The 27,241-nt window shown below is 39.8% G+C and overlaps 2 protein-coding genes across 6 annotated transcripts; one reads left to right on the forward strand and one right to left on the reverse strand.

Moving 5' to 3' along the window:
* Nucleotides 1-402: 402 nt before the first annotated feature.
* LOC144195356 (ceramide transfer protein-like) lies at nt 403-14,457 on the forward strand. 5 transcript variants are annotated; one of them, XM_077714931.1, is made up of 18 exons: nt 405-1,044; nt 1,119-1,253; nt 3,319-3,435; nt 7,900-8,007; nt 8,084-8,222; nt 8,360-8,443; nt 8,545-8,702; nt 10,450-10,542; nt 10,644-10,730; nt 10,806-10,892; nt 11,064-11,141; nt 11,828-11,923; nt 12,125-12,257; nt 12,333-12,403; nt 12,476-12,604; nt 12,842-12,971; nt 13,043-13,173; nt 13,253-14,457. In XM_077714931.1, exons 1-17 carry the CDS (start codon nt 955-957, stop codon nt 13,168-13,170), a joined length of 1,863 nt encoding a protein of 620 aa, XP_077571057.1. In that variant the 5' UTR covers nt 405-954; the 3' UTR covers nt 13,171-13,173; nt 13,253-14,457. The 5 variants fall into 5 exon arrangements, with proteins under 5 accessions (XP_077571056.1, XP_077571057.1, XP_077571059.1 ...); XM_077714930.1 differs by having other exon boundaries at nt 403-1,044; nt 10,644-10,892; XM_077714934.1 differs by lacking the exon at nt 11,064-11,141 and having other exon boundaries at nt 407-1,044.
* Nucleotides 14,458-14,981: 524 nt separating this feature from the next.
* Nucleotides 14,982-26,938, reverse strand: LOC144195937 (phosphatidylinositol 4-phosphate 5-kinase type-1 beta-like). The gene is made up of 13 exons (XM_077715837.1): nt 26,865-26,938; nt 26,203-26,333; nt 24,477-24,594; nt 24,027-24,179; nt 23,459-23,758; nt 19,910-20,106; nt 19,684-19,767; nt 19,030-19,078; nt 18,814-18,898; nt 18,016-18,177; nt 17,386-17,512; nt 15,599-15,716; nt 14,982-15,516 (listed from the first exon to the last, which is right to left on the reverse strand). The coding sequence occupies exons 1-13, from the start codon at nt 26,931-26,933 to the stop codon at nt 15,514-15,516; spliced, it is 1,596 nt and encodes a 531-aa protein (XP_077571963.1). The 5' UTR covers nt 26,934-26,938; the 3' UTR covers nt 14,982-15,513.
* Between the last annotated feature and the right edge of the window lie 303 nt (nt 26,939-27,241).

Raw genomic sequence — 27,241 nt, forward strand, 5'->3', positions numbered from 1 at the left:
AAAAAAACGCTATTTTACGGGTGCGCTAAACGCCTCTAATGACACTTAACGTCACATCAAGATGACGTTTTTTCATTGTACTTTTACAGCGAAATCCTACGTCAACGCTACTGACTCAAATGTAGTTTACATGATTCATAGTGCACTTATTTAGCACATTGGCTACAATAAATGCCAAACAACTTAAAAGAATGAGGACTTGTATTGTTGTCAATGGCATGCAACAAGCTAAGACTATGAACATGCAACTAGATGTTGATCTATTGATGCTTTTTTTCCCTAATAAAGTACATACAACAATAAATGAAATAAAAGAAACAAAGCTGTGACGTGTGCTGATCATTGTAATAAAAGAAAGTTGGGAGTCAATTGTTTTGAAAGAGTGTCCTATGTTTTCCGCTGGAAATGTTCGTTAACTTGATGCTTGTCTTTTTCGGATATATACACAAGTAAAGCGTGGCTCCGGCTCCTCCCCCTCGACCCGAATGACAAGCTAGTGGAGCCCTTGGCTGTTGCTAACAAAACCGCGGAAATAAAGCAGCAATGCGGTCCCTTTCGTCGTCATTTGTAGCTTCCTAGTCGAGATCGGTGGTCACGCCAGGGCCTTTATCGACCGTTCTTTCGTGTGCGGAGCGCGATCGTCGTTGGGCTCACAAGTTACGCGTCAAGTTGCATTTGTTGGTTTGGTTTGACAGCTAACAGTTTACGCTAACTGGCTTTGTCTCGGTGCTGATCGACGTCAGTTTCAAAACAAACCCTGCAAAAGGGAATTGTCGAGGTTGGAGTGTCACGCTTTTTCCTCTCCAAAGCGATCTTGGATTTTCAGCCAGTTTTTTCCCCCCGCAACCCCATACCGCGATCTAGGGCGTTCGGGACATTTCTTTAATCGATTTCTAGCCAGCGAAACCCGCTGATTAAAAAAAGCCTCTTTGATTTTCTGAATCTTGGATTTAAATGTCCGAAAAGAGCTCAACCTCCGGGTCAGATGAAGATGTGGAACCAGAATCCGCACAACCTGTGGAGTTCGGGGGCGTGCTGAGCAAGGTGAATGAACATTTCTTGAAGTATATAGCCATGATGACAGATTAAAGTCAATAACTGAGCTTGTTTGGTTCTAGTGGACCAATTACATCCACGGATGGCAGGACCGATGGGTTGTGTTGAAGAACAACGCTTTGAGCTACTACAAGTCAGAGGATGAACGGGAATATGGCTGCAGGGGATCCTTGTGTCTCAATAAGGCTGTTATCACAGTAAGTAATCTTAGAAGAAACTTGAGCAAGCGTGTGGTCAAGCTCAAGAGCACTGAAATCCACGCATTTAGTACTTTAGAGCTTTGAGTGAAGCATGTGTTTTGGTTCAATCACCTGCATGCAGTTATTCCTTAAGCCATTCTTGAAGATAGAGAGGTAAATATTAACTTGTTTTCTAGATAACAGGCAGGATCACAATCTAAAATGGGCTAGCAAATCAAAGTCATTTCTTGGTTGTTTTTTTTAACTCAATGGCTGTCAGTGACATCCTATCTATTTGGACTGGGAGGGATCTAAAATAATTTGCATCTCGCTTAAAATGAATTGGGCGTCTACCGATGACTAATTCATTTAATTTCACAACAAAAGAGCCAAGAAAATAGCCATACGATTGGAAGTCTATCTTTGTCAATGTCGCTGAAAGAGTTAAAGGACCCCTGTTTACTGCTCAACAACACACTTCAAATTTCTTTAACCACTTAATCTGGTTCATTATTTTCATTTTTCCTAAACATACCACTGTCTAGTACAGAAGCAAACAATTGTTTTTTTTTTCACTGATTTGTGCAATAGGATTAAATACTTTACAACATAAAAGGCCGCTTTGCAGCCTGGCTTAGTGTATTGTAATTAGATTATTTTATTACACACAGTGCCAAGTATGCCTTTTCTATAACACACAAAACGCCAACATGGTAATTACAAGTGTCCCTAAATATTGAAAAAAAGACATTGCTGTCAAGTGGAATGTCCTGTGGTCTTAAAATTGCAGCATCATGCGTCCGTTGCTCTTCCTGTTCAAGTTAGGCTATGGCACCCCGATAAGGTGAAAAATGAAAGCAGCACTTTCATCATGAAAATGAAAAATAAAACATATACAATTATATACTTTAACTTTTTGTGTTTAGGTCCTGGGAGAATCCCCTAACTGCCTCACCCATCATTTCAGCACCACAAAAGATGATTAATGTCCAATCTATTTGAAAAAATAACATTATTATTATTTTTTATGGTTGCTTCTTAATCTTATCTTGACCCTCTCAGACAAATAGCACAACTCTGCTAATTTGAAAGGTACAACATTTAAGTGTACACACTGTGGAACTCATTTCTTCAGTATGACTTTCACAAGGGGAATGAGAATGCTCAGGAAAATTAAAGGAGGTATAAAGTGTACCATAAAAGCAGAGCTTTATGGACTGTGTCTGATAAAACTCTGTTGGATCCCTAGAATCTAAAATGGCATCACGGCTCGATACGCTAGAGGTTACTGCTTTACCCCTTCCAGCAGACAAGTCATATATTTTGGCCTGTAGCTAATGGATATTTATTGGTTCCTGGAACAGAGCAGGATTAGATTAGGATATATTCAGGTTTAGGGTTTCTGTTTCGTATGCAGCTGTATGTTGCTGTTTGTCAGACAGCCAAAAAGCACGAGTGCAGTAAGAGCGAATCTAGTTAAACGGGGACAACGTGAGGTGGTGTCAGCTGACAGCCGTGTCAGCCGGGGAGAATCCGGTCAACTGTGATTTATTTCACACCAGAAGCCGTCGTCGTGCACATCGTTTGCTTGCTTGCTTGCTTGCTGAGTGCAACGGTCAAATTCCAATCTCAGAGGAAACGGTGGAATTCCGTTCTCCAGTTCGGTTGGGTGCCTGGTGTGCTTGGAGGTGGGTGGGGCACATTTCAGCTTGGGAGCATAAAATAGTTAAGAATTTCGCCTGAATGTAGGAGTTGAGGTTATCACGACCCTGCGGTCAGGTGGAGGCATGCTCCTAGATGTTCTTTTAGTTGTTACTATGAGTTTTGTTTGGTGAAGTAAAACATCAGGTTTTCATTACCATTCTTGTTTATTGTGTGGCAAAAGAAAAAAAACAATTGAATCCACATGTCATTGCTAGGCAGCCATTGTCATAATAGACAACTTTGGATACATCATAGTATGCTTTTTATGTGATGAGTGCTCGGTTATAATGGTAACTGAAATGTTACAATGGTGCATTTTTTGCAAAGTATTCAGTCACAGAGATAGGAGTTCTTGATATTTGCTCATCTTTGTCTGCAGCCCCATGAGTTTGACGAGTGTCGTTTTGACATCAGTGTCAACGACAGCGTCTGGTACCTTCGAGCTGAAGACCCGGAGCACAGACTCCAGTGGATCGAGTCCATTGAGGTACACAAGGTGGGTAAATAGAGAGAAACTTAACTGATCATTTTGTTTTTGCTTGTTTTTTTTTTTTTTTTTAATCCACGTGGATTAATAACAAAAATTACAATTGAAAAGTTTTAGTCAGCGTAACTATAAACTGTTAGTCCAAAAAAGAAACTATAACTAACCAAAACTGTATTGCAAAACTGCAAAAAATGTTTCTTGTTTGTTATAGAATTTATACTACGATTCCTTTCTACTTTCCCCATGTAGTATTGTCATGAAGTGGAAGTTTGTTATGTTTACTTTCTACCATTCTCTCTGTGTACTTGGTGATGCCAATCCTTTTTTAATTGTCTTAATATCCACTAACCTGACTGGCTTGTCAGCAACATGGTTGTGACACCTTGATGAGTGTATTCTCTGGTACAGATGCTTTTTGTTTGAGGCTGGTTCAGCAATATGTCAGGAACATAGCCAATTACCAGAGTCATCAGCGTCACAATTACTGTATTGAATCAATGCTGGGATCTTTCTCAAAGTCACAATTAGCTTCGTTCATGGCTGTTTGGATAATCGCTTAGATGGGTGTGGCAGGAATATGGACAGATGCTTGCTCGCGTTGACGTTTCTCCTTTCTCTATGTCCTTATCCATGGGAATGTGAGGAATCTAAATGTGTATAATAAGGGGTCATCCTTAGTCATTCGAGTCTTAGCAGCTGCTCCCAAATTGTTTGGTAACATCTATCTATATTGTAAAATATCTTGCTATAACAACATCTATTTCAACATCTTCACTTAATATTTTGGATTTCATAAAAGTTAAGCATTTTCCTCTTTTCTGATGCGTGACATAAAGAAAAATAGAATGTCCAGTGATCATGCATTTTAGACGATTCCTCTTCCAAAGATCATGAGAGATGTTAGTCCGTGAACGGTTTATTGACTACAAAATGCAACTAATTTATAGCCGTGGCTGACGCCAGCAGGACAAAAAGTCACAAGCAGGACACGCATTCTTCTTTAGTATGCGAGCTCAAACACCCGTGCCAACAGGGTGATGTGTTTGACAGCTTAGTAATAGCTGCACTCGGGTGATGAGAATGCAAGTTGAATTGGTGAGGGACTGACAAAACACGCGAGAAGAATAACAATATATATATTTTTGAAAAAAAACTGTAAAATACTAAAGTATATGTATCTTTTTAATCAGGGCTTCATGCAAATTAGAGCGTTGTATTATTAGGAAATTCGGATACTTGGCAGCAAGCAGGGCGTGTACTGTTTTAGTATTTAGGCTTACTTAGTAACATTCTGCCAAGTACTTTGGCATAGCTGCAGCTGTTGTGAAAGTGTTTTAGAAAAAATACATTTTGATATACAGCTTTGCATCTGAATCAATTGAGAATTATGATTTTTAGATATATTGAATGGATTTGGTCAGAAATGTAAAAAAATAAAATAAATGTAAAATAATGAAAGCATAACTAGACATTGAGACCCATATTTCATCTTCATGGTATAGCTCTTGTGTTTATAATCAAACGTACGTTATAAAATGGCATGTGACTATGGATGCTTGTTCATTCTGTGCACATAAAAGCAACATATTACAGACAAAAAGACAAACAAAAGTTATTTACTCCCCTGTGAGCTTCATCTTTATTTTTTAAGTAAAATGGTGGTGGTGTATCTGGCTGACATTGCTGCTGACATTCACAATGTCAGTTGAGTGCGAATGACCGCAGGTCTCTGGTCCATTAGTAGAAGTGTGTGATTATTCCAGGGTTATGTTTGAACTGTGCTCTGCAGTGACCCCAGTGCACTGTTACCTGTGGGTTGTTGTGATTAGTGAGCCTGTCTGCTCTGCACTGCCCCATGTTAGAGCAAAAAAAAAACCCTCATAATTTGATACCTTTTACATCAGAGGTGGGCAATTATTTCACAATCGACCTGGGATCGAACATTGCCATGCAAAATGTCCCTTTTCTGGACACTCTGGTCCATGTAGTTAAAATGTTTGCAGATTGTTTTGTTTGGTCTTAATACAACAGTACCAAATATTGGTGTTTTTATTCTTTATTATTATTATTATTATTATTATTTGTGGTTTCAAGATTGTTTGTCTAATTCAAACACACATTTTTCTTGGTAGTGTGAAATGTTATGAATAATGTACAAACGTCAACTGCACCTTTCAATAAATAATACATTAGCAATACAAATCAAAAGGTACACATAAATTCTGTATTTGACTGTTCCATTTTCTCATGCTCCAAGGGGTGTTACTGGAGCACATTTTTATTATCTTCTTCTTTTTTGGCCACCAATACTCCAGGCTGCTAGCTGACACAGTTGTATTCTACAGTGTGTTCAAAATAAGCACAAGCAAAAAGAATGAAACAAGTAAAGCAGAAGAAGCTCTAAAAGGTTGCACCGACTAGCCTCCCCCTCTCTGTCCCTCACTTTCCCCACTTGTCTCGGGTGATCTCAGACTGCATCCATCGCCCACCCGTCTGATGCGTTTTATTATCCAAACAGCGCCAGGCGGCTCTCATCTTTTTCTCTAATGCATACACGCTCGCAAATGGAGTTCCTTTCAAGCGCTCGCTCGTGCACTCCCAGGGACAGCAATGGATGCGGCACATGCAGTTGGGCAGAATGAAAAGGTTTCCCATGTCAGGGTGTGTGTCCTCACATGATGAATTAATGCAGCGTGTGTGTGGCTGCATTGGAACTGACTAAAAGCTGGTCTGCTTTACTTTCCTGAGGACTTCTTCATTTCAGCTCCATCTATTCCTGTGCTATTGCCACAAAGGCAGTTCCCCGCCCTCTGATGTGTTGATGCTGTCTCTTAACAAGCTCAGCTGATTCTATTGCTTTTCTTTGTTGGTGTGGCTGCCTTGAGCCGATTGAGGTGTGTCCGGGGAAACTGGAGTACTGGACCAGAACGTCTGAAGTAGCAGAACAAACTAGGTTTTTTGTGTCTGGAGGAAGATTCTTGGTCATGTTGGGGCCATCAGGGCGCCAGGACTGCAGCAGTGTCCTCCTCTGCTTTGGCTGCTGGAATGGTCGAATGGTGGGCTCATTTCATGCTGGCATGCCGCCCCTTAATAGATCTTGCTTTGTGGCCGCTATTTTGCATGTCCTTTTGCATTAAGTGTTAATAGCTAGAATTAGATGCATGTTGTCAGAATATTTTTGCTGAGAAAGTTGCTTTTGGCATTGTAACTCATCTCTGTCAAATAAGCTATATATGAAGGCAGTTCCGTAGCGACAAGGGAAATAATCTAAAAATGATCGATGAGTTATAAATACAATTATTCTTTCTGCTGAATCAGGTGCCTTTTCTGTGGTAAGATGAAGTCAGTGGCAACATGTGGGAGTGAGGCTTTATTGGCATCCTTTGGGGTTTAATGGTTCCATATTTAAAGGGGGAAATCATTGTTTTTTGTTAATGTCAATGGTTTCCTATGTCATTGAGATTCTTTGTGCAGTGAGAACCTAAGCATCAATTACACATAGCACCTAATAGGTCTTAAACAAGAGGTTCATGCCTTTTGTAAATTCGGGATTGGCTAAATTGACTTCTCCATAAATCGGAGTTAAATCAATAGGACATTTCTGACTCAAACTCTTTGAATTAAATTTTTAACGAACCACTTACACCTTCCTTTTACATTGTTGTGTCTGTGGTGTCAATTTATATCAATGCTAAGAAAACAGACATTTTTGGATAGTAATAGTTAATCATCGAATATGATCGGGAGAAAAAATAGGTACATTTTTGTTAGAAAGCCCGAAACCTCAGAAAATATCTATGGCAGTGAAAATTTAAAGGGTATTTGCCAACAATGTCATGCAGGATGTTGATAAAGGATTTCCTTCTGCAAAACAATCAAAAATACGATATTACTGGACTTCCTCCAAATCGAAAGTGACTGATTCTATTAATCCCCATAGTTTTGCCTCAAGTAACTCTGAAAAACAGCTAGATTACGAACTTGGTTCCATAAATAGTCAAAACGCAAAGATTAAATCAATTGTTCACTTGGCTCCTGATAAAGACCCATCTGTTTGTGAGCAAACAATTAACCGGGCAATAGTCCACATTTGTATCTTTTGCTTGATAAAAGGAATCTTCAAGCAGTTTCAAATGATTTGAAAGATTGACTCACTTTTTGTCGTCCATGCTATCTCAAACTGCGATAGGTTTTTGGACAGGGTAAGCTTTATTTTTACATGGTAAGAGTGGGGCTGTTTTGTATCTGCATATTTTCCATTCCCATTGTTTCTCTAGTGTTTGGCAGTGTAGGTGGAGGTCCTCCCCTTGTCCAGCTCAACAATGTTTAGTGTTGCTGACGGCTGAATAAAACTTTTCTTCCCTCATTCTGTGATCTTTATGTAAACTGCAGACTGCTTTTTCCAAGTCTTTATTGTCTATTTGTAATATTTTTCTCTCCTACCTCCTTGTTGCTACCTTTCCTATTCAACAGGCCGAGTCCGGGTATGGGTCAGAATCTAGTCTGAGACGACATGGTTCCATGCTGTCTCTCACGTCAGCAGCTAGCTCATTTTCTGCAACGTCCGCCTCATCCTTCAAGGTAGGTGCATTCTCCATTGGACAATGAAAGTGCCTATCCAATTCCTTGCATCTTAAAATGGTGTCTTCTTGTTTAGAAGGGACACAGGCTGTGCGAAAAGTTGGCAGAAATGGAGACCTTTCGAGACATTCTTTGCAGACAAGTGGACACGTTGCAAAAGTATTTCGACTCCTGCGCTGACGCTGTCTCCAAAGACGAGTTTCACAGGGACAGGGGTAACGGTCGCATTCATTTCTTTTGAACATTTTCCTCCTTTACTGTCTTTACATGAATGACATTTTGTCTAGTTATTATATTGGGTACGATTTGCAAAAGAATTTTGCTGTTTTGTACTAATTGTTAATCTCAACAGTTGAAGAAGATGACGATGACTTCCCTGCCACCTCAAGGCCAGATGGGGATTGTTGTTACAACAATAACGGCAGCAAAGAGAAACGTTAGTGTCCTCTTTATAACATACTTTACTTAGCTCGCGAGGTGTCGCATTTTTTTCATCATTTATACATTTTAATTCATTCTTTTGTTTTTTTGTACCAGTTTTCTCCCCCGCCAGTCCCAAAGGCATCAACGGTATAGACTTCAAAGGGGAGGCAATCACCTTCAAGGCCACCACAGCAGGCATCTTGTCCACTTTGTCTCACTGCATTGAGCTGATGGTCAAACGAGAGGACAGTTGGCAGAAGAGACTTGAGAAGGTATCGAGCTATACATTTTTCCTTTTATTGTTGAATATAGCTTGCATTATTTTACAATGCAATGTCAATGGATCAGCAACAATTACATTTTTTGGGGCAACCTCAAATATAGAATGTCTACATGAATTAAGAGAAGTAAAGAAGAGTTGCTAAGTCCCACCAGTTGCAGTGTTTAGTTTTTACATCAAATTCAGATTTGGACTACACTTTTTGAAGAGGGGAATCACAGAACTGAAAATGAATGTTATATACAGTATTTGGATTGCAAAGATTCACTGGATTCAAGCCCACTGCGCACGGTCATATTTTGCACTATCAGCACCTCCTTCTGGCAATCAACAGGGTTGAAACAGAGGCAATGTGTTTTTTTATGGGAGAACTTTGGTCTGGAGGCCTATTTAGTAATGCACGTTTTGCCCTCAGTAAGCATCAAGCCACGGTCTGCCGATAACACACATTCATGGGTTTCATCTTGAACTTTAGAAACCTGTGAGTGCGCGCATGTCTGTTTTTCTGTGTCAGTAAAGGAATGCTCTCTGCTCTTGATCGACCCTGCTCATGTTGTCAAACCAGTTAGTTAGTGTGCGATGCCTTTGCCGCCCAACCCTAAAGAGCACAATAGCCGGGAAGAGATCGCAGGGTTTTTGGCTGCTTAAGTGAAACAAATTCATTCTAAGCTAAATGTAGTTCAAACTCTGATATATAACTGGTATAGTGTCATCGGGAAGGGGATTAACAAGCAACCGCGCCGTACGCGGGGAATCCGGATTGGAAAATGACAGCTCGGACGTCTTGGTTTAATTTGTGGAAACCTCAGCGGCGGTCAGAGGCGCTCAAGTACCAGACGCAAAACTGGATACCTTTAAGGACCTGCAGCCTCTTCTTTAAAGTAGGTCCCCAATGCTTATAGTCAACGGCTGCCGGTGTGAACTGTCATGTTTGTTTAGTGGCGAGTGGTGACACGTTACATCAAATGAACTGTTGTTTTACAGCAGAGAGTCGTTTGTGTTCATTTTCAAGTGAAATATTATTAGCTGTGTCTTACGTACATTGATCTAGCTGAGGTTACAGTAAACCCAAAAGTATCTTTAGTAGTTTTCTTTATCTGTGTAAGAGCAGTCAAATCTTTTGACTGGTTTGTCAGGTTCCTGTTGTGTGAAAGCACTATCTCTGAGAGCATTGTGACGTTTTTTTTTGAGTGGGCATTGTCATGAGTAGTGTAGTATTGTTACCACACACTGGTCCAAAAGCTCTTTGTTATGCCTCTAAAAAAGGAGGGGAAATTGGCTTAAATTAATATACACCAACAAGTGTAGGTGGCTTTGTTTAGATTTTGAAAAAAAAAATTCTTAAACTGTAGTGGCCGTTCTGTGTTAAATTTCAAGCACAATACAATTACAGTGTAACAATCTTCAAGCCAGCATTTTTATATCTCAATGTGTTAATATTTCATGGTCAACACTATTTAGTTTTGTGGGTTTAATGAAAAAGTGCCTAATGTACAGTTATTAATTACAATACTTTGTTTTTCAATTTGTATTTCCCCCGTTTTTTATTAATTGAGATTGGGAATCGAAATGTTCCAAACTTCACCTTTTATGTGTCAGAAACGTTAATTAAATGTTAGACAGACTTTGCATATGTGTTTGTTTTTGTACTTGATGTATTAAGTCAAGGCTAACATAGAAAAAGGCAGTGGTTATCATTACTTTTATACCATTATGTATTAATAATAATGTCTTTTTAGGAGCTGGAGAAGAGAAGGCACGTAGAAGGTGCCTACAAGTCTGCTATGCATGAACTAAAGAAAAAGTCACATTATGGAGGCCCTGACTATGAGGCAAGATTCAGCTCTATTGATGATAAATCACCTATTTCACATTATGGTGGTTTGTGTTTCATTTTTAATTCTTGCATGGCTAATTGCTGTCCCATTTTCAGGAGGGACCCAACAGTTTGATCAATGAGGACGAGTTCTTCGATGCGGTAGATGCTGCGCTCGACAGACAAGACAAAATAGAAGAGCAGGTGCGCTTTGCCCTTGTTGCATTTAAACTATGTATTGACTTAACCTTACAAAATTCGCCTGTTTCCCTGTGCCAGTCCGAAAAGGTCAGGATCCCCCGACTGACTCCAGTTCCTCCCGGTGATGTCTATTCCAGTATCAGCACGCACAGATTTGCCACCAAGGTTTGGCATCCATTACTGCCCTTCATCACTCGTGCTTTTGACACAAGTGCCATTTAACCCAAATATAATTATTGACGTGTTTCTATTCCAAACTTGGGTTTTCTGCTTTTGGTGCTTGGCTTTGTCCACTTTGTCATCCCTTTCTCTTTTCAATATCTTTTTGCTGCCCAGGCGCGTAGTCATTGCTCTTCCGTCTCCTCTGTCGAGCTAGTCAGTGCCTCAGATGATGTTCACAGATTCAGCACTCAGGTAATTTGGATGGCTCTTGTATGTGCGAGCCACGCATGCTTTTTGTCACAGCGTGCATGAGCAGAAAGAACAGAATATTTTCAACCTGCCCAGAAAAGATACATTTGTATCCGCTTTGAGTTCATTCCAACCTCTCTGCGGTTGCTTTGGCAAACACTCTACAATTGTGGCCTTGATACATTGAACCTTCAACCTTGTTTAATCTTTTTTTTCCCCTCGCCCCTTGTGTGTCATATTAAGCATATATTTGTTGACTAGCCACTGGGTTTGTTTGCTTGATGAATTCCCTACATTGCTGTGATAATGTTTCTGCTACTGGGTGCCAGTTTATTGGACCCTTTCTACAAACCTAAAATCTTTCACATATTACTAAAAATAATATTTATAGAGGAAGTGACTTTCAAATGGATTGGGCATCTCTTGCCATAAATGGCAGCCAATAGTTAAATGAGTCCCCTGTAAAGGGTTAGGCATCTTTATTCTTTAAAAAAAAATCCAAGTAAATTAGTCCATTGGTTAAAACAGCATGACGGTTTAGGGCAAGGTTATTGTTTAATTACATATAAAATATCTATATTTTTTATATTGCCAACGATCATCCCATCCGTCTCCATCCTGCACATGGTTTTCCGACTAACAAGAAATGGTAATCCCTGTGACTACAATTTTGGCACTTTGTTTTTTAGGTGGAAGAGATGGTACAGAATCATATGACATACTCACTTCAGGATGTGGGTGGAGACGCCAACTGGCAGCTGGTCATCGAGGAAGGGGAGATGAAGGTGAGAGGCTGCGTAGGAGGTGACGCGGTTATTCGTTTACCTGAGAATTCACACTCATCCAACTGCTTTACAAATATACACAACAATGTTTTAAAGTGACAAACAACACTTTTATATATGAAGGTGGACTGAGCAATTTCTATTGAGTACTTATACCTACATGTATTCATCCCTGGCTGGCCATACCTTTTTATTTTCCAGGTGTATAGAAGAGAAGTGGAAGAGAATGGTATCGTTTTGGATCCCCTTAAAGCGACGCATGCTGTCAAAGGGGTGACGGGTCATGAGCTTTGCCATTACTTCTGGGACACGGCTGTGCGCATGGACTGGGAGAGTAGGTTTTACATCTCGTGTTAGCACTGCGGAAGACATAACATGCACAAAAGTCCTATTTTTTTATCTTCCTTAGCCACCATTGAAAATTTCAACGTGGTGGAAACGCTCTCCGACAACGCCGTCATCGTTTATCAAACACACAAGGTAAAGCCCTGCATGTCACCTGCGAGAGATGGACACTCGCCATGGTGTTGACCCCGTGTGTTCATGTCACAGAGGGTGTGGCCAGCCTCGCAGAGAGACGTCCTCTACCTGTCGGCCATCAGGAAGATTCTGGCAACTAACGAAAATGACCCTGACACTTGGTTAGTGTGCAACTTTTCTGTGGACCACGAAAATGCAGCGGTAAGTTCACTTTAATATAAGTGCAATGATTAAAAAAAGAAAAGTATAACCGGTTTACTATATGCAAATTATAAACTAATCAAAACAAGTCAATTTCACCTGCCACTTAACAATTGTTGATCCCTTTTTTTTTTTTGGTTTAACAAATATTTTCGTTGTAATTTTGTAAATAAAAATTTGTTGGACGTGATTTGCAATCATAATAACTCAAGTATACCTAATTTGTTGTCTTTACAGCCTTCGAATCGGTGCGTTCGAGCCAAGATCAACGTTGCCATGATCTGCCAAACACTGGTCAGCCCACCAGAGGGCGATAAAGAAATCAGCAGGGATAACATCCTCTGTAAAATCACCTATGTTGCCAACGGTGAGCGCACAAAACCTTTAACGGCAAATGACAAAATGTCATATTTCCTAACGTGATGCTCTGTTCGTCAGTTAATCCCGGCGGGTGGGCTCCGGCCTCAGTTCTCCGGGCCGTTGCCAAGCGAGAGTACCCCAAGTTCCTCAAGCGTTTCACCTCCTACGTCCAGGACAAGACTTCGGGGAAGCCCATCCTGTTTTGAGAGGTCAATAGACGTCACTATTATATTTTCCCCAAGTTTCCTTTTGTCCCTCGTCAAGTGTATACATGGATTTCCTCCTCAGGAAGCCATGACGGTATCCCCCGAAAGACGACGGCACGCAACAAGCGTCCCACCCGGGAGCAGCGAGGACCACCTCAAAGACGAGACCAGGGGCGCGACTTAATTCCATCAGTATTTGTGCGTCCAGCGTGGCATTTGCGAGTCCCTCCATGTATAAAGTTTCCCCCTCAGTCGTTTTCAGATGGCTGTTATCCGGTTTTGTGTTTTTTTTTTTTTGTAGATTGTTTTGTACATTTCTTAGGATGGCATACTTGTTTTTTTGGGGCTAACCAATAGCAACGACGCTACACGTTTGCTGCTGCTAAAGAGAGAAAACTAAGTTAGCGCATCAATCAGAGGGAGATACTTTTTCTTTGAATGCATTTCTCTCGGAGATCTTTATATTTGTAATGGCTTCTCCGGAGAGCGAGCATTGGAACACGACGTATTGTACAGAAAAAAAACACACTTAGTCTACCAAAGTGACAAATGTGAATGGACTGTTAAAATGCTTGAATTTGATCCCGGCAGACGTGCCAAGGAAACTTTAAAGTTGAAAAATCACATTTTATCTGCTTGTTAATCAAGAGTTAGGCAGGTTTTGTTTTTTTTCCCCCCAATGCTTCGCCCCTGAATTTTAGCCTGGGCTCGATCGTTGTCGTATTTTTGTCTACGTGCACATTTGGTTCCTCGCCTGCACCCAAAATTTAGCATTCCAGCGTGACACGCGCAGTGCACAGTGACTGACCATGATAAACTACGCCTAGGAATGCCTTAAGACACCAGCGCACGCCTGGTCAAATTTCCTTACAACCACCACACGTGCATTTATTGACAGTGGCGGGAAGTGCTTTTTTACGTGGGTGGGCGGGCGCTCAGGGGTCCGGAGTTTCAGCATTTCACACCGTGATCATACCTCATCATTCAAAACAACTGTGGATCTTTTTGTATTTGCCATCTGTGTCATCGAATCTGAGTGTTTAGGGGAGGCGGAGGTCGTGACCCTCGCTTGGCGGGTTTCCGATAGATTTTGGATCATTAATTTATCAAATCTGCGCTCCATGTCCGCTGAGGAATATAGCTGTTGTTTTTAATTTTGATACTATGTCACTAATCCACACACTTTGTACGTGTGTAAGTTGTACATCAGAAGTGTTATTATTTGCACTAAATGTAATGCAAGTTGACAATACCTTGTAAATTAAAATTACTACACAACATGTGTAATACACGGTTTGCTATGATAGTATGGGATAACTTTACTCTTTTAAAAACTTTCTGCATAAGTTGTACTACTGGTCACATCCTGGACAATTTCCTTCATTTGGTGATTTACTACGCCAGTCAAATTTACCCATTACTAAATAACCTATCAGTCACTTAACTATTTTGAGTCACCATTTTTTAGACATTGCATTTGGTTTTTCTTTTAACCTCGATGGCACTGCAACCCTGAGTTAAAACGAGCCAATAAGAACAACCCCCTCCACCTCACACCCCTACATGTTTGTTTATCGTGGAAATATATTTCCCCTGAGCTCATTCTAATACAATTCCAAATTACCAACACATGCCAAGCATCTGGTGTTAAAGATTACTCCAAACAATACTTTTTTGATGATGAATTTCTCATGTATTCTCAAAAGTTTACTTTTAGATTCACTCTTTATTTCCAAATATGTCCTTCATAAATATGAATTGTCTAAAAGTGATTTATTCTCGACAAATGGCGATGCTGATTTACATAATAAATTATGGCATTGACTAACAACATCCTACATTTGTAGTTGAAATATTGATAATGAATCGCACAGCATCGCGGATGTGAGATTTGTGAGGATGCATCAGCATCAGTATGAAATGACCTCCTGCAATAACACTAACAAACTGTCAAAATGATCTACAATATATCTGCGCACCATTTGAAGTCCAACAAGGTGAAGTTGCCTGTTTTCACTCTTCAAAAGTTTGTGCTTTTTGGAGCCGCTCCATCCATTCGTACTATACGAACGTGGTCCGGGTTTTCTGACCGACTCGTAAACATTTTCGACAGACCAGCAACTAACGGAGCTTGGGAAAATGTCTATCAAAATAAATATACCGTGGAGCAGATCGGTGTGCGAGCCATGTTAGGATACACAATGGCGTAAAGTGTCTTCAATGCACACTGCGGTAGCACAGACGTCCGATTGGGTGACGGTCAATTCTGTGTTGGCAATATGAGCGGCAAGGTGACGGCAAAAACGCCAGCAGCGTAACAAACGGAGTGTAGCTGGTGGACGTTCACTGTGGGAGAGAAGCAGAAATTGTCGTTATGATGTGAGGTCGTTTTGAGAGCAGCGATATCACATTGCGATGACCCACGGACCAAGTAGACGTCGAGAACGGAGCCATCATCGTGATCGGCGTCTATGGTGCTGTTCTCCGACGTGAGGCAGATGGCGCTGTCCTCCAGTGTGAACGTTGAGCTGGAGCCGGCGTCGTCTCTGAAAAATGGCAAATGCTCACTATTTTTTATCGAGTTACCGCCAGGGTCAAAGGCGTCATCACTTTTTATTAGCATGCCGTTGTATTGCAATGTTTTTCAATTGTAAAAACAGACTACAAACGTCACTTCACTGGCCCAAAGACCAACAGGGTCATGTCCATTTTGTCAGTGAAAAGTAAACGTTTCGGAGTCATCACAGACAGATTGTTCTTAATGAATTGATAATAGGCCACAGGATAAATCCAATTAATGATTTTTTTAATTGAAGGATTGAAGAAATAATTCATTTAATTGTTTTTGCTGTTGTTTTTAACCAAAAAGAAACTCCAGTAACCATTTAGTTGGGAAGTTGGGACATGGAAAGCATTGTAAATAAAAACGGAATGCAATGATAGTGTTGCAATTTTTTGTCATTATATTTACTCAACATGAACATTTTTTTGCATGTTCTCTATTGTCGTCTCAAAAAGTATGGAGGAGAAAAAATGTGAAAAAAATCTAATTCAAATGGTATTTTATTTTCAGGCCATATCACCTTATTCCTAAACGGAAAAGGTGACACAAAACGTGAGGTAATGAAAAAAAGTCTATCAAAAAAATAAAAAAAACTGTTCACAATGCACTTAAAATGCCTTTCAAACCACTAGGTGGAAGCAGCCGAGTTAGTTTCCTTCCACGAGCCTCCACATCCTCACCACTGTATTTTGCTCTTTCAACACACATCGTAGGTGTCATGTTTTGCAGTAAAAGTCACACTACTCATTTTTATTCACACGCACGATCAATTCACGTCTTGGTTCTCCAAGAACAATGAGCGAGTGACTGCACATCGAAGAAAAAGAAGCAAAACCGCCAGCAGGATGTTGGCGCCTCTGATGTAACGCATGCATGAATATTTCATGATGTATACTAAAACCCAGTCATGTGATCCAAAAGCTGTAAAAGAGCGGCGACACCTTCACGCCAGCGTGGAAACTCGACCCCTATAGAGGGGAATATAACACTCTTGTATTCTGCAGGTATGAGTGAGTCACTTCTTTAGTGACGTATTTATTTCTACAAGGCATAATCGGAAAGAGCGTGTGAGCGCAGAATGTGCGTGTCACCTCGTCTACTAACTTTTAGACTGCCAATGACGGATTGCAAATGTTAGATACCGGTTTAAAAAGGTGTCACTGTTAAAGAAAAGTTAAGCTAACAGGGTGCCTACACAATTTTCCATTTGGAAAGTGTCCTTGTTAACTCATTGGCGTCATTGAAGTTACCAAACGTTAGAACACTGAAATGAAACCATTCTCAGCCAGTCCTTCCAGTTTGGGGGGACTTACAGGTAACTTCTGTTCATTCGGAGTCCTTTCCAGTTAATTTTGGGCCATTCACAGGCCACTCCCTTTTCAATAAGCCAAAATCAACAGAGAGGGACCCCTGAATTTTCTAAAATTAAAAAGAAGTGACCCAGAAGTGCCAAAAATCAAAGGAAAAGACCCATACATGTCTCAAAATCAACAGGACCTGACCTAAAAATGTCCCCAAACAACCACCCAGTGTCTGAAAATCTACAAAAAAATGACCGGAAATGCCTCAGAATGACCTCACTGAACAAACACTATTGAAACATTTGTAAGTCCATTCATTCACATGCATGTAAACACAACTTTGTGACTTACCTTTCATCTGTTTGGTTGTCCACGCCAACCAAGATGGAGGAGGATGACATTGTCCCCACTGAAGAGTCCTCAAAGTAAGATGGATTGGGGGGAACCAGATCAGGTTGCAGGTAAGAATCATACACAGCTGAGGACACAAATGTCACAAAAATGAAGTTGTCGTTTGACTAGGATCAGCAAAAATGTCCCAATTTCTGATAATATCTCTTCATGATATATTTATCTGAAATAGCTGATCCATAGAAACAAAGATTTATCAACATTTTGGAAGGGTGAAGCTGACTGAGCCTTTTCATGTGGAGAAGCTGCTCAATGTTTGCTCTCACAAGTTTTTGTTTAACACAAGGATCACATTCCCAAATTGCTCAAAATGACGTCTCGAAACTTTAGTTTGGCTTTAACGCCACACCACAGCCACACCTTAAGCAAGCCGCTCAAAGTTTTTTATAGGCCAATTAAGCAGCTGCTGATGGGCCACGAGGTGTTTGTCATTGTCCATAAAAAACTGCGGGTGCACGAATGATAACAAAACAATAAACACGAGATTCCTGTGTGAGTATCACAGAAGATAACCTTTACAAAGAACATAAATGTCGCTTGTTCCCCTTTGAAGGAATACTTTTCATGTACCTTGTCCATCCAGACTGGCCAGACTGCGGGCCTCCCACCGGCGGTTCCCCCCGCTCTTGTCTTCGTCTCTCTCATCCGCCTGCGACGAAAGGATCTCCTGAGAGGACGACTTCAGAGCGTGGATTGATGTACGCGTCCTCTTTGAAGGGGAAAATCGAATCTCTGCACAGAAACGCAAAAAAAAAAGGGTGGAGGGAGAAATCAGAACTAAGCGTTACCGAGTCCTGGCGTCAGCAATTTGGCCCGTGTTCATTCCCACGGGGGTCTCCCGCACCGTTACATAACGTGGTTATATTTAATATCGACAGGAAGTTCCAAAACAATGGCTCGCTAGCAAAATACATGCTTGTGTGATCTCTGAAATGTATTGATTAGTTCTAAAAGCTGTCATAGGGGCTCAAATTAGAAAGCCTATTTTGGAATTTTGAGCTGAAACACTTTGACGGTTACACTTTAACCCTTTCAGGGGGATTGACAGCCAATTTAGTATAATTGGGAGGGTTACCAGTGACCCCTCAGTCAAAATGCGTCTTGTGCTGTCAATAGCACTGAAAGATGAGCTTTCACAACCAGTTCTCCCAGTTTAAATGAACCATGGAATGCTAAAAAAGACTTCATGTTATCTTCCTGCCTCATTTTCATGAGGATGCAAGAAGGAAGAAAATACAAGGAACTACTAATCTCCGGTTAATTTCACAATAATGTTCCAGCACGCCCATCAATTACAGTCTACATGATGAAATTTCTAAGGAAAAAAATGCATCTTCCTCTTTTTTTGTGAGGCAAATGTTAACTTACGGTGAGTCTTTCTGAAGACGCGAGTACTCATGAACTTGAGAAAGCGACTGGCATAAAAACCGGGCCGGTGCACCGACACGGAATCCTGAGGATAGAAAAAAAAGGCTTGAAGTGGAGACTCTATGAGCCTATAAAAGGTGCCTTTCATTAAATAAATAAAAAAATAATAATAATAAAAAGAGCTGTTCTGTCAGGCAGTATGAGGAGGTGACTTACACCATCATACACCAGAGCCTTCCATGAATGCTCCAACTTCTTAATGAATCTAAAGAGAGCAAAAACAAAACAGCATGTTACCAAGGTTTATATAACAACCTTTTTGTTACGCTTCACCAAACCGTAGATTGTCCCCCTGTTGGCACTTCTCACTATTGTTTATTATTTTTGTCAAAGCACACCCTTGTTTTGTATTATGTAATGTTTTTACGTTTAATAGGCTGTCTCGAAAATGTAATTGGCGCTGCACTATTTATCCAACTGGAGTTGAATTGACCTCAAAGAGCCAGTAACACTACAAGTGACACTTTAATATTTCCAGAAATCCTTTACGCTAAAGGCCTCCCTTGCCATTACCACGTCACCATTTTCGCTACAGTAAAAAATAAAACAAACCAGTGTGTGGATGGCAAAAAGCCTTCTAGGCTACAGTAATAAGTCCATATTTAGATGTCACATGAGCATTCATACAGCAACACATTCGTATAAATGGTTTATTCTACTTTTTGGATCTTAAAATGACATTTTCTTTTTAATGAAACCAATAAAGGAATCAAATAAAACCGATTACAAAGCAGCAGAATAGGCAGCTGTATTATTTATTGTCCTATTGAATTCCTATAGTGTGTTACTTCATATAATAAAACAAAGTACCTGTATGACTGTAGAATGTCAATGATACCAAGGAATATGAGCAGCTTCTCGTCCTTGTGTGTTTTGGCAGGGATTCCGCCCATGCTGTAGACACATGACATTGTTAAACAATGCTTCTGTCAATATCAGTACAGTGAAGGCAATTGTCTGTAGGAAAAAGTCTGTAAAGTTGATGTACCATTGTCTAACTAAGGATTGAGCGTGTTGTTAATCTGATTCCACTCACGTGTCATCTGTAGTGAGGGCTTCAGCCGCTTTGCCGTCGCCTTGAATGGACTCCAAGGCGGTAGAGTAGAGGACTCTCTGGGCTACAGGTCTGGATCGATCGCCCCCTGCCTGTTCCTGCCCTTCTCTCTGGTTCTGGTCCAAAACATGGACACCCAGCAGTAGGCTATAGTCCATGATTTTAAAACTCTCCAAGACCTATGGAAATGACAAAGTGTTGATATGCATGACGTAAATGCTTTTTTGCCCTCTTCTTCCTGGACACAGTGGATCAGTTACATACTTCATCACCTCAAAGCTCAGTGGACCAAAGGAGGAAATTTCACCGCAAACCGGATTTGAGCAAACTAAACAAGGTGTTACACACTAACCGGTGTGAGGATCCTTTCAACCAGTTCTCAAAGTATCCCGACATCAAGTCTCCCCGTGGCTTTACTTTGAGGAACTAAAATAGAGTGTGCATTGAGGCAAAAACGAGGGGAAAGGTGGATATAGACCAGCACACTGCGATAAGAGGGTGCAAGAAAGTCCTGATCATCTGTCAGGCTGATGATCCACTTTAAAAAGGGACTGACAACACCTAGTATAAATGATCTGATAAGAATTTAAGTACGATAATCACAGGAAACCGGAGCACCCGGGGAAAGACCACGCAAGCCCGGGGAGAACAGGCAAACTCCACACAATGAGGACTCTCCGGTGATCAAAGCCTCGACCCCGGAACTGTGTGGCCAATATGCTTACCATTCTCCCCCTGAACTGCCTAATAACAATTCCAAATAGAAATATTTAATTACACACAGAAGGTCAGGATTGTGTAGTAATACTTTGGTATCATCACGTCAGTGGGGGAAAAAAAAACATGCTTTCTGAGCAAAACAAAATAACATGGGTCACTCATTTTCAGATTCAAATTAGTTTTAGTGCATTCGCATTCTATTGACTAATACATTGTCTGAAAAAAAATATGCAGCGAGATTCATTCATCTTCCGAGCTGCTTATCCTTGTTTTGTACAATCGTTGAGCCCAGAACAGAAGACCCAGTTGTATTGCTCACAGTGATGCAGACGTCACTGTGGATTTGTTAATCACGTGCATGCGCCGGCACACAAACACAAAATGGAGCAAATGATTTAAAACAAACACTGGAGTTTTTATCAAAGCTTTGAAGTTTTACATATCAAAAATATGCATTCCCAGCCTACTCAAAATGTGACCCAGCTAGAAGCACACACACACACAAACAAGTATTGGACATGCATGTCTGCCTACAAAAGGGCATCGCTTTGCCCCGGTGTTGCCTTTCCCAGGCTCACAATCAAGTTGGAATGGCAGAAGAAAAACTTCCATGCTTGTCAAAGTTGTTTTGCCAGGCCGATGTTTATATGTGAAAGACAAAGTTAAATAAATAAATATGCAATTTTAGATTCTGGGAAAAAGAAACTGACCACTGGAGTACATTGGTACAAAAATGCAAAGTAGGCTGGTTTAACACTATGATAGACTCCAGCACCCCCTGCGACCCTTGTGAGGATAAGCGATTTGTTTGGAAAATGAATGAATAAAAGGCTGATTCTGGTAATAAAATGATGTGCAGGATGTTGTCAAATATATTGCTCAAATTGTATAAATCTTTTTTCTGCAGCAAATTTTCTGTGGTAATACAGTTTGCAAATGCATACACAATCCCAGGAAAGTGTCTGAAAAAAATAGAGATCCATTATTCATCAGATGGATTTGAATCTCGCTCAGGGAAGCACGTAGGATTCAATATCCTTGAGTGAGTGTTCTCAAATAATAAATGAGACGAGCATTTTCCTTCTTCGATCAGATACTACTTTTCTCCCTGTGACACGAAACTGTAAAATGATCTTCAAAAAAGGTCCATCAGGGATAAAAAGACTGCATTGGATATTATAAAGAAATTCACAGCTGTGTAAACTACTACTAGAAACAGATACATATTGAATGCCAAATGTTTAAGAGTAATAATTGGTTGTTTAGAAAATCATTTTGCCCTGAGGAAGAAAAACACTATGTAGTAATATTTTTTCAGTAAGTACCATATGCTATCTACTTTGTACTATTTATACTTTGTACAATTTATCAATGGCACAAAAAAAAAGAATTTAAAAAGTCTCCTCCTGTATAAATCACATTTAACATGATTATCAAAGCACAGTTTTGTCAATAATATTAAAATACCAATCCAGAAAGAGGTTGCTATTGGTTATTTGAACATACAGTATAGTGGAAATATCAGCTCGTCACCTCTCTGTTCATCCAATTGCTGCATGAACATATCAATAATATTCACTTTCATAGATAAGCGAGTCTCCCCTCCCTCATGGTTTTCTTGCACTCTGTTCACCCCCTGTTGCTAGGCGGCTACTGACCTCCCCTCTGTGTTTTGGTCTGCCAGCTTCAACGGGACCGACAGCCTGAGCTGCTTACTCATGGAAATAAACACACGCATTCTGCTTAGAGGGCATTTTGCTTCCCGCTCAGGAGGGAAGAACAGGAAGAGGTGAAAAAAAAAAAAAAAACAAGCTGCGGTCAACCTCGCAGAGTTGCCGAGTTCATATATGCTGTATCCAATTGATACGAGACATGGCGGATATGCATTTGAATTCATGCATAAAATGCTCACTAGTGCAAAGTAGAGAGCACACACGCCATATAATATCTCCCTTGTCAAAAATAACTTTTCCAGAGATGAATTATATAAATTCTGTTACCTAAGAGGTCAATGTAAAACCAACATACTTACAGCATTAAACTAAAATCCTAACCATGACGGTGTCATTCATTTGCGTTTGTCAAAAATAAACACAAAAGTCCATTTTAGAACAATAGGCCTTAAACCAGATTGTAAATTGTATAACTTAAATAAAATTAATTTATTTTTATATGTTAACATTCTAGATTAGGTGCTACATTTTGTTTCCCCCAAGTAGAAGACTGACTGTCAGCAAATGTAAATATTTAAAACTTCTTAAGTCTCCTTGCCACCTCACAAACACACGGCTTTAAACTGAGTCCCAAGTAACACTAACAAGATCATGTCTTAATCTCATTTCATGTTTGCCCAGATGTCATTTAGTGAAACACAGCCACAAGGAAGAAAAGCAAAGAGTTTGGGCTTCGAAAGAACATGCTGTATTTCCTAGAGTTAAGTTTTCTTTAAACAACTTTTTAAAGGCAATAAGGGACATCTGTCATCATATCATTAATATTACCTTGATAATTCAATTCATCTTTAAAAAACTGATTAAATATATTATGCTATATCTTATTTTAGATGTATTTAGCTTTTAAACATGACCCTTTTTCTAACTATAACTGTGTATATTAGATTTAAAGTACATATATAAGCTTGGTACAGCCTAATGGCAAAAGAACTATGTGGGCAGTGTTTTGAAGGATAAAGGAATGAATGAATTTCACTTGGAATGCTGATCACGCTGATGATTAAAAATCACCTGATGTTCATGCCTACATTCCTTCTGCTGAGTACACGCATTGGTATGTAAAAAGTCTTCCACCTACCCGACAATCTCTCTGCAGAGTCTTCATCAGATTGGTGTAGGTCTCAGTGTCAAAGTAAAGTCCTTCTTCGTGCATGTCCTGGAAGTCCAGATCTTTGAAGGTCGGACACCCTTTTTCTCTTTCTTTACGTGACGCTCGTCTTTTGTATGTCGATCCTTTCAGATCGTACTTGTAGTGCATTTTAACTGAGCGAGGCAGCACATTGTTCATAACCACGAGACGGATGTTGATGCCTCCTGACTGGATACAGTACAGTCCGTAAAATTTGGGGAGTAGGGTGCGTGGATTCTGGTTCAGGTTCTGAGAGTTGACGAAAGTATTGGTAAAGGAATGGTGAAAAAAAAACCTACATTCAAAAACATTTAAATTTGTTTTATCTTTGATTTTGCAAGCACTTTTTACCATTCAAATTACAGTATATTCAAGTAAACAAAAAAGTACACGTTGCTTAAGTATTAAAGTAATCTGCCACACGTATACTTTACTTAGTTTGTTTTTAAATGATTCATCATTTAAAACATAATTGAATTGTAACAGAATTACCGACTGTGTAGGCTGTATCCCTTACCATATAATAACCAGGAAGTAATCGCTGGAGGAATTTTGCCTCTTTGTGCTGGACCGTTTTAATGATGAACTCATCATCGCTGGTCAAGTAGAAGAGTGATCCACTGGCTCCAGGGTTGGTCAGCTCTATCAGAGGTTCATTGACTAATGAGTACTGGAATAGCAGAGACATAAATAAAATCAGTTATTCTTGAACTGTAAAACAACATTGCTCACAATTGACATTTTAGTTCATCCCAAAAGTGGTTGTGGTCATATTCTTATACACTGGTGCCTTAATTGACTTTGCCCGGTCCTGCTGAAAGAAAAGCAACTTTCCTCAAAAATCTTATTTTATGATATAAGTACATTATTTTGTTACCAAATGACATCATTTATCTAAACTCTGTGGACAGATGATTTAGTTGAAGTTGGTTGGTTGATTCGTGGAGCAAAAACCAGGTGGACCTACCAGATAGTCATCAGGTTTGATCCCAAACAGGTCCCTAAAGTAGCGGAAGGCCAGCGGTGCGTAAGTCTTGAAGCGGAAGTCAGGATAATGATGTGCCGGGGTCAAGTTACTTCCTTCACTGGAATTCAGAGAAACAACCGAGACCCCAGAAAGAAAGAAAAACACACCAAAAAATTAAACAGTGTTTTTCTGAATGAGGGGTACATCACAAAGCTAATTTCACATTCATTCAAAGCATGTTTGGGTAATTTTGTTTCCCGGTTATGAGTGAATGAGTGGAAATTATAAGGAACTGTTATTCACTTGAATTAGGTGTGGTCTCCAATTACAATATCAACCCTTCAGGCTAAATATAATAACTTTGAGTCACGCAAGGATGGAAAAAACACAACATAAAAACAAGATACTCTACACTTGTATTGTCTTGCATGTAATACAAGATCGGAGCTTTCCCAAAATATAACTCATCTAACCTGGAAGTCGGGGGAAAAACACCAGGTAAATGTGTCAAGGGTTTTATAAAATTCTTCTTTTTCTGCACTATTTTTGTTTCCCCCTAGGGGCAAAATAATTGCATTTGAAAATGTATTTTCTTTCAGAGTGGTTTTAAAGCTGGTAAACATTGTGCTCGTTCAGATCAATTTCTTGGTAAAGAGGTTATAGTGGCTGTTTTGTACTTGCTTTATAGTTTGTAAGAGGATCTATATGGCACTTTGGTGTAATAGTACACCTGACCCCAAAGTGTTATGAGACTGCTCTGTTTAGTGTGTCAATGACAAAAACAATTGCTACTGACAACAAAGGCAGCAGATGTCTCTAATGGAAACAATTGAGCAACACACACCTTAAAATGCTTCTTTTGATCTGATTACTAGGTTGTGCTTTGTGCGCATTCTGGTTGTCATTACCAATGATAGAGAATAATAGGAAGTGTCATCAAGGGTAAACCGCAGTGAGACTGACAGGGCCAAAACAACAACCCGAACAGAGTGTTAAGTGTCGAAAGAAAAATAAAATAAAAGCAGCTCCATCTTTCAGCTGCTCTCTTCACACGCATTTCTTGTTTGTTTGTTTTTTTGGCCTATTTGACATTCCCATTGCAAAGCTTAAACTTTTGCTTCCAGCTATTTGTATTTTGCAACAAACATCCAGCAAGTCACCATGAGGCCAAAGAAACAAAGTTAACTTTAAAAAGGGGATCAGGTGAGAGAACATTTGCATGGAGTTTGCATACGCAGGTGCATCATAAAAAAGCAAAATGTTTCCAGTTAAAGCTGTGGCTCTCCTGTGACAAATTAATTGCAATAGAAATAACTTCAAATATAGTAAATAAAAAAAGCCAGCCAGGTGAACAAGGGGTTAAAGCCACAACCTCACAGCAGAATTCATCCAATTTTTATGCCGAATCAGCTTTGAATAAAAAGGGCCGATATTTCATAAGGGATAGAAGAAAAATAACCATCACATAAGCGTATACAGGTCTCCCCACCTGAATTAATTTTCTTTGCAACACAAAACTTACACCAATGGAGCAGTCTTGGACTATCTACACACAATCTACTTCAATGATTCACTGTTACTTTTCAAGACATAGGTTCATACAACCCTCTGGCTGTTACGTATAGATCTTTTCATGCCAAATATCAAACAAAAACATTTCAGAAAATTGCTCAAATTGTAAACCTTTGGAGGCTGAAGTCTGTGGTGATTATATACAAAGACTAACCTGGGCAAAAAGACACTCTCTACTACGTAGAAGTCTTGCATAAGCACATCTCTGTCAGGCTTAGACGTGAGGTTTCCAACTGTATAGCCAATGCCGAGCTGAATGGCTCCCTTTAATGCCGATGACGTGGTCTTGCAAGAGAAAACAAGAGTTATTGCACTATGCCACTGGTGTTCCCATTCCATACAGCATATGTAGGTTGACAAACTACATTTGCACCCAGGAAGATATTATTATTTAAAAGTAAGAGCATGTCAAAATGTATCAAAACAGCTATTTACTAACTTGAATTATTTATCAAGTGTTTACAAACAAAAACTGCTTTAGAGAGTCTGCGGCACAATCATAAACCAGTCATGTATGGCGAGTAACAAGGTAATGAATGACCTTTGAGTGCTTTTTACAGTAGGTGCAATGTGAACAGTGGCAGCTACTGTGAGAAGCTTTGCATCAGTGGCGTCTTAAAAATTGGTTGACATAAGCAATGACGTTGAAAGTGCGACCAGTAAATCACTGGTGGCTTGACATGAAAGCAGTGCAGCGTTAAGGACATTATGTGTTTGTTGTGATTGCATGTGAATCAACTAATGTGAATCACAGGCATATGAGGGTAATTGTCTTCGACGTATTTAGTCAAAATAAACAAAGGCTATAGGTATTACCTTCTTATAGGTTTTCTCTCTGTTGGAACTCCAAGCCCCCCCAATCCCATTTTCTGTTGTGGTTGACATCTGGAAGAAAGGGGTCACACATAATACATCGGAGTATTAAAAAAGGAGTCTTTAATATAATCACATTACACATTATATCATCATTACAGGTTGTGTAATATGAGAAGATCATCTTTTTATTGTTTAAGCATAATTTGAAAAGACAGGCTTTGATTGAGCAAGATGTGGATAAAACATCACTTTACGGCATTTTAGTTGGACTTTAAGTTGGTCAGGTCAGTGCGATTTTGCGTAAATGACAATTCATTCAGACTGTTGCTGTTATATTTACAATATGTTACATTTGCTTAGGTTAGATTAGGTTAATT

This window comes from Stigmatopora nigra, chromosome 4 (genome assembly GCF_051989575.1).
Source record: "Stigmatopora nigra isolate UIUO_SnigA chromosome 4, RoL_Snig_1.1, whole genome shotgun sequence".
NCBI lineage: Eukaryota > Metazoa > Chordata > Actinopteri > Syngnathiformes > Syngnathidae > Stigmatopora > Stigmatopora nigra.

Bases quoted from the DNA above. Each gene is read 5' to 3' on its own strand.
- LOC144195356 (XM_077714930.1), top strand. From the start codon at position 955: ATGTCCGAAAAGAGCTCAACCTCCGGGTCAGATGAAGATGTGGAACCA. The intron at 11,924-12,124 runs GTGAGAGGCTGC...TTTATTTTCCAG, and splicing joins TCGAGGAAGGGGAGATGAAG to GTGTATAGAAGAGAAGTGGA. The intron at 12,404-12,475 runs GTAAAGCCCTGC...TTCATGTCACAG, and splicing joins TCGTTTATCAAACACACAAG to AGGGTGTGGCCAGCCTCGCA.
- LOC144195937 (XM_077715837.1), bottom strand. From the start codon at position 26,933: ATGTCAACCACAACAGAAAATGGGATTGGGGGGGCTTGGAGTTCCAAC. The intron at 26,334-26,864 runs GTAATACCTATA...TTCTCTTGCAAG, and splicing joins GAGAGAAAACCTATAAGAAG to ACCACGTCATCGGCATTAAA. The intron at 18,178-18,813 runs GTAAGTTAACAT...GTTTCTGTGCAG, and splicing joins CGTCTTCAGAAAGACTCACC to AGATTCGATTTTCCCCTTCA.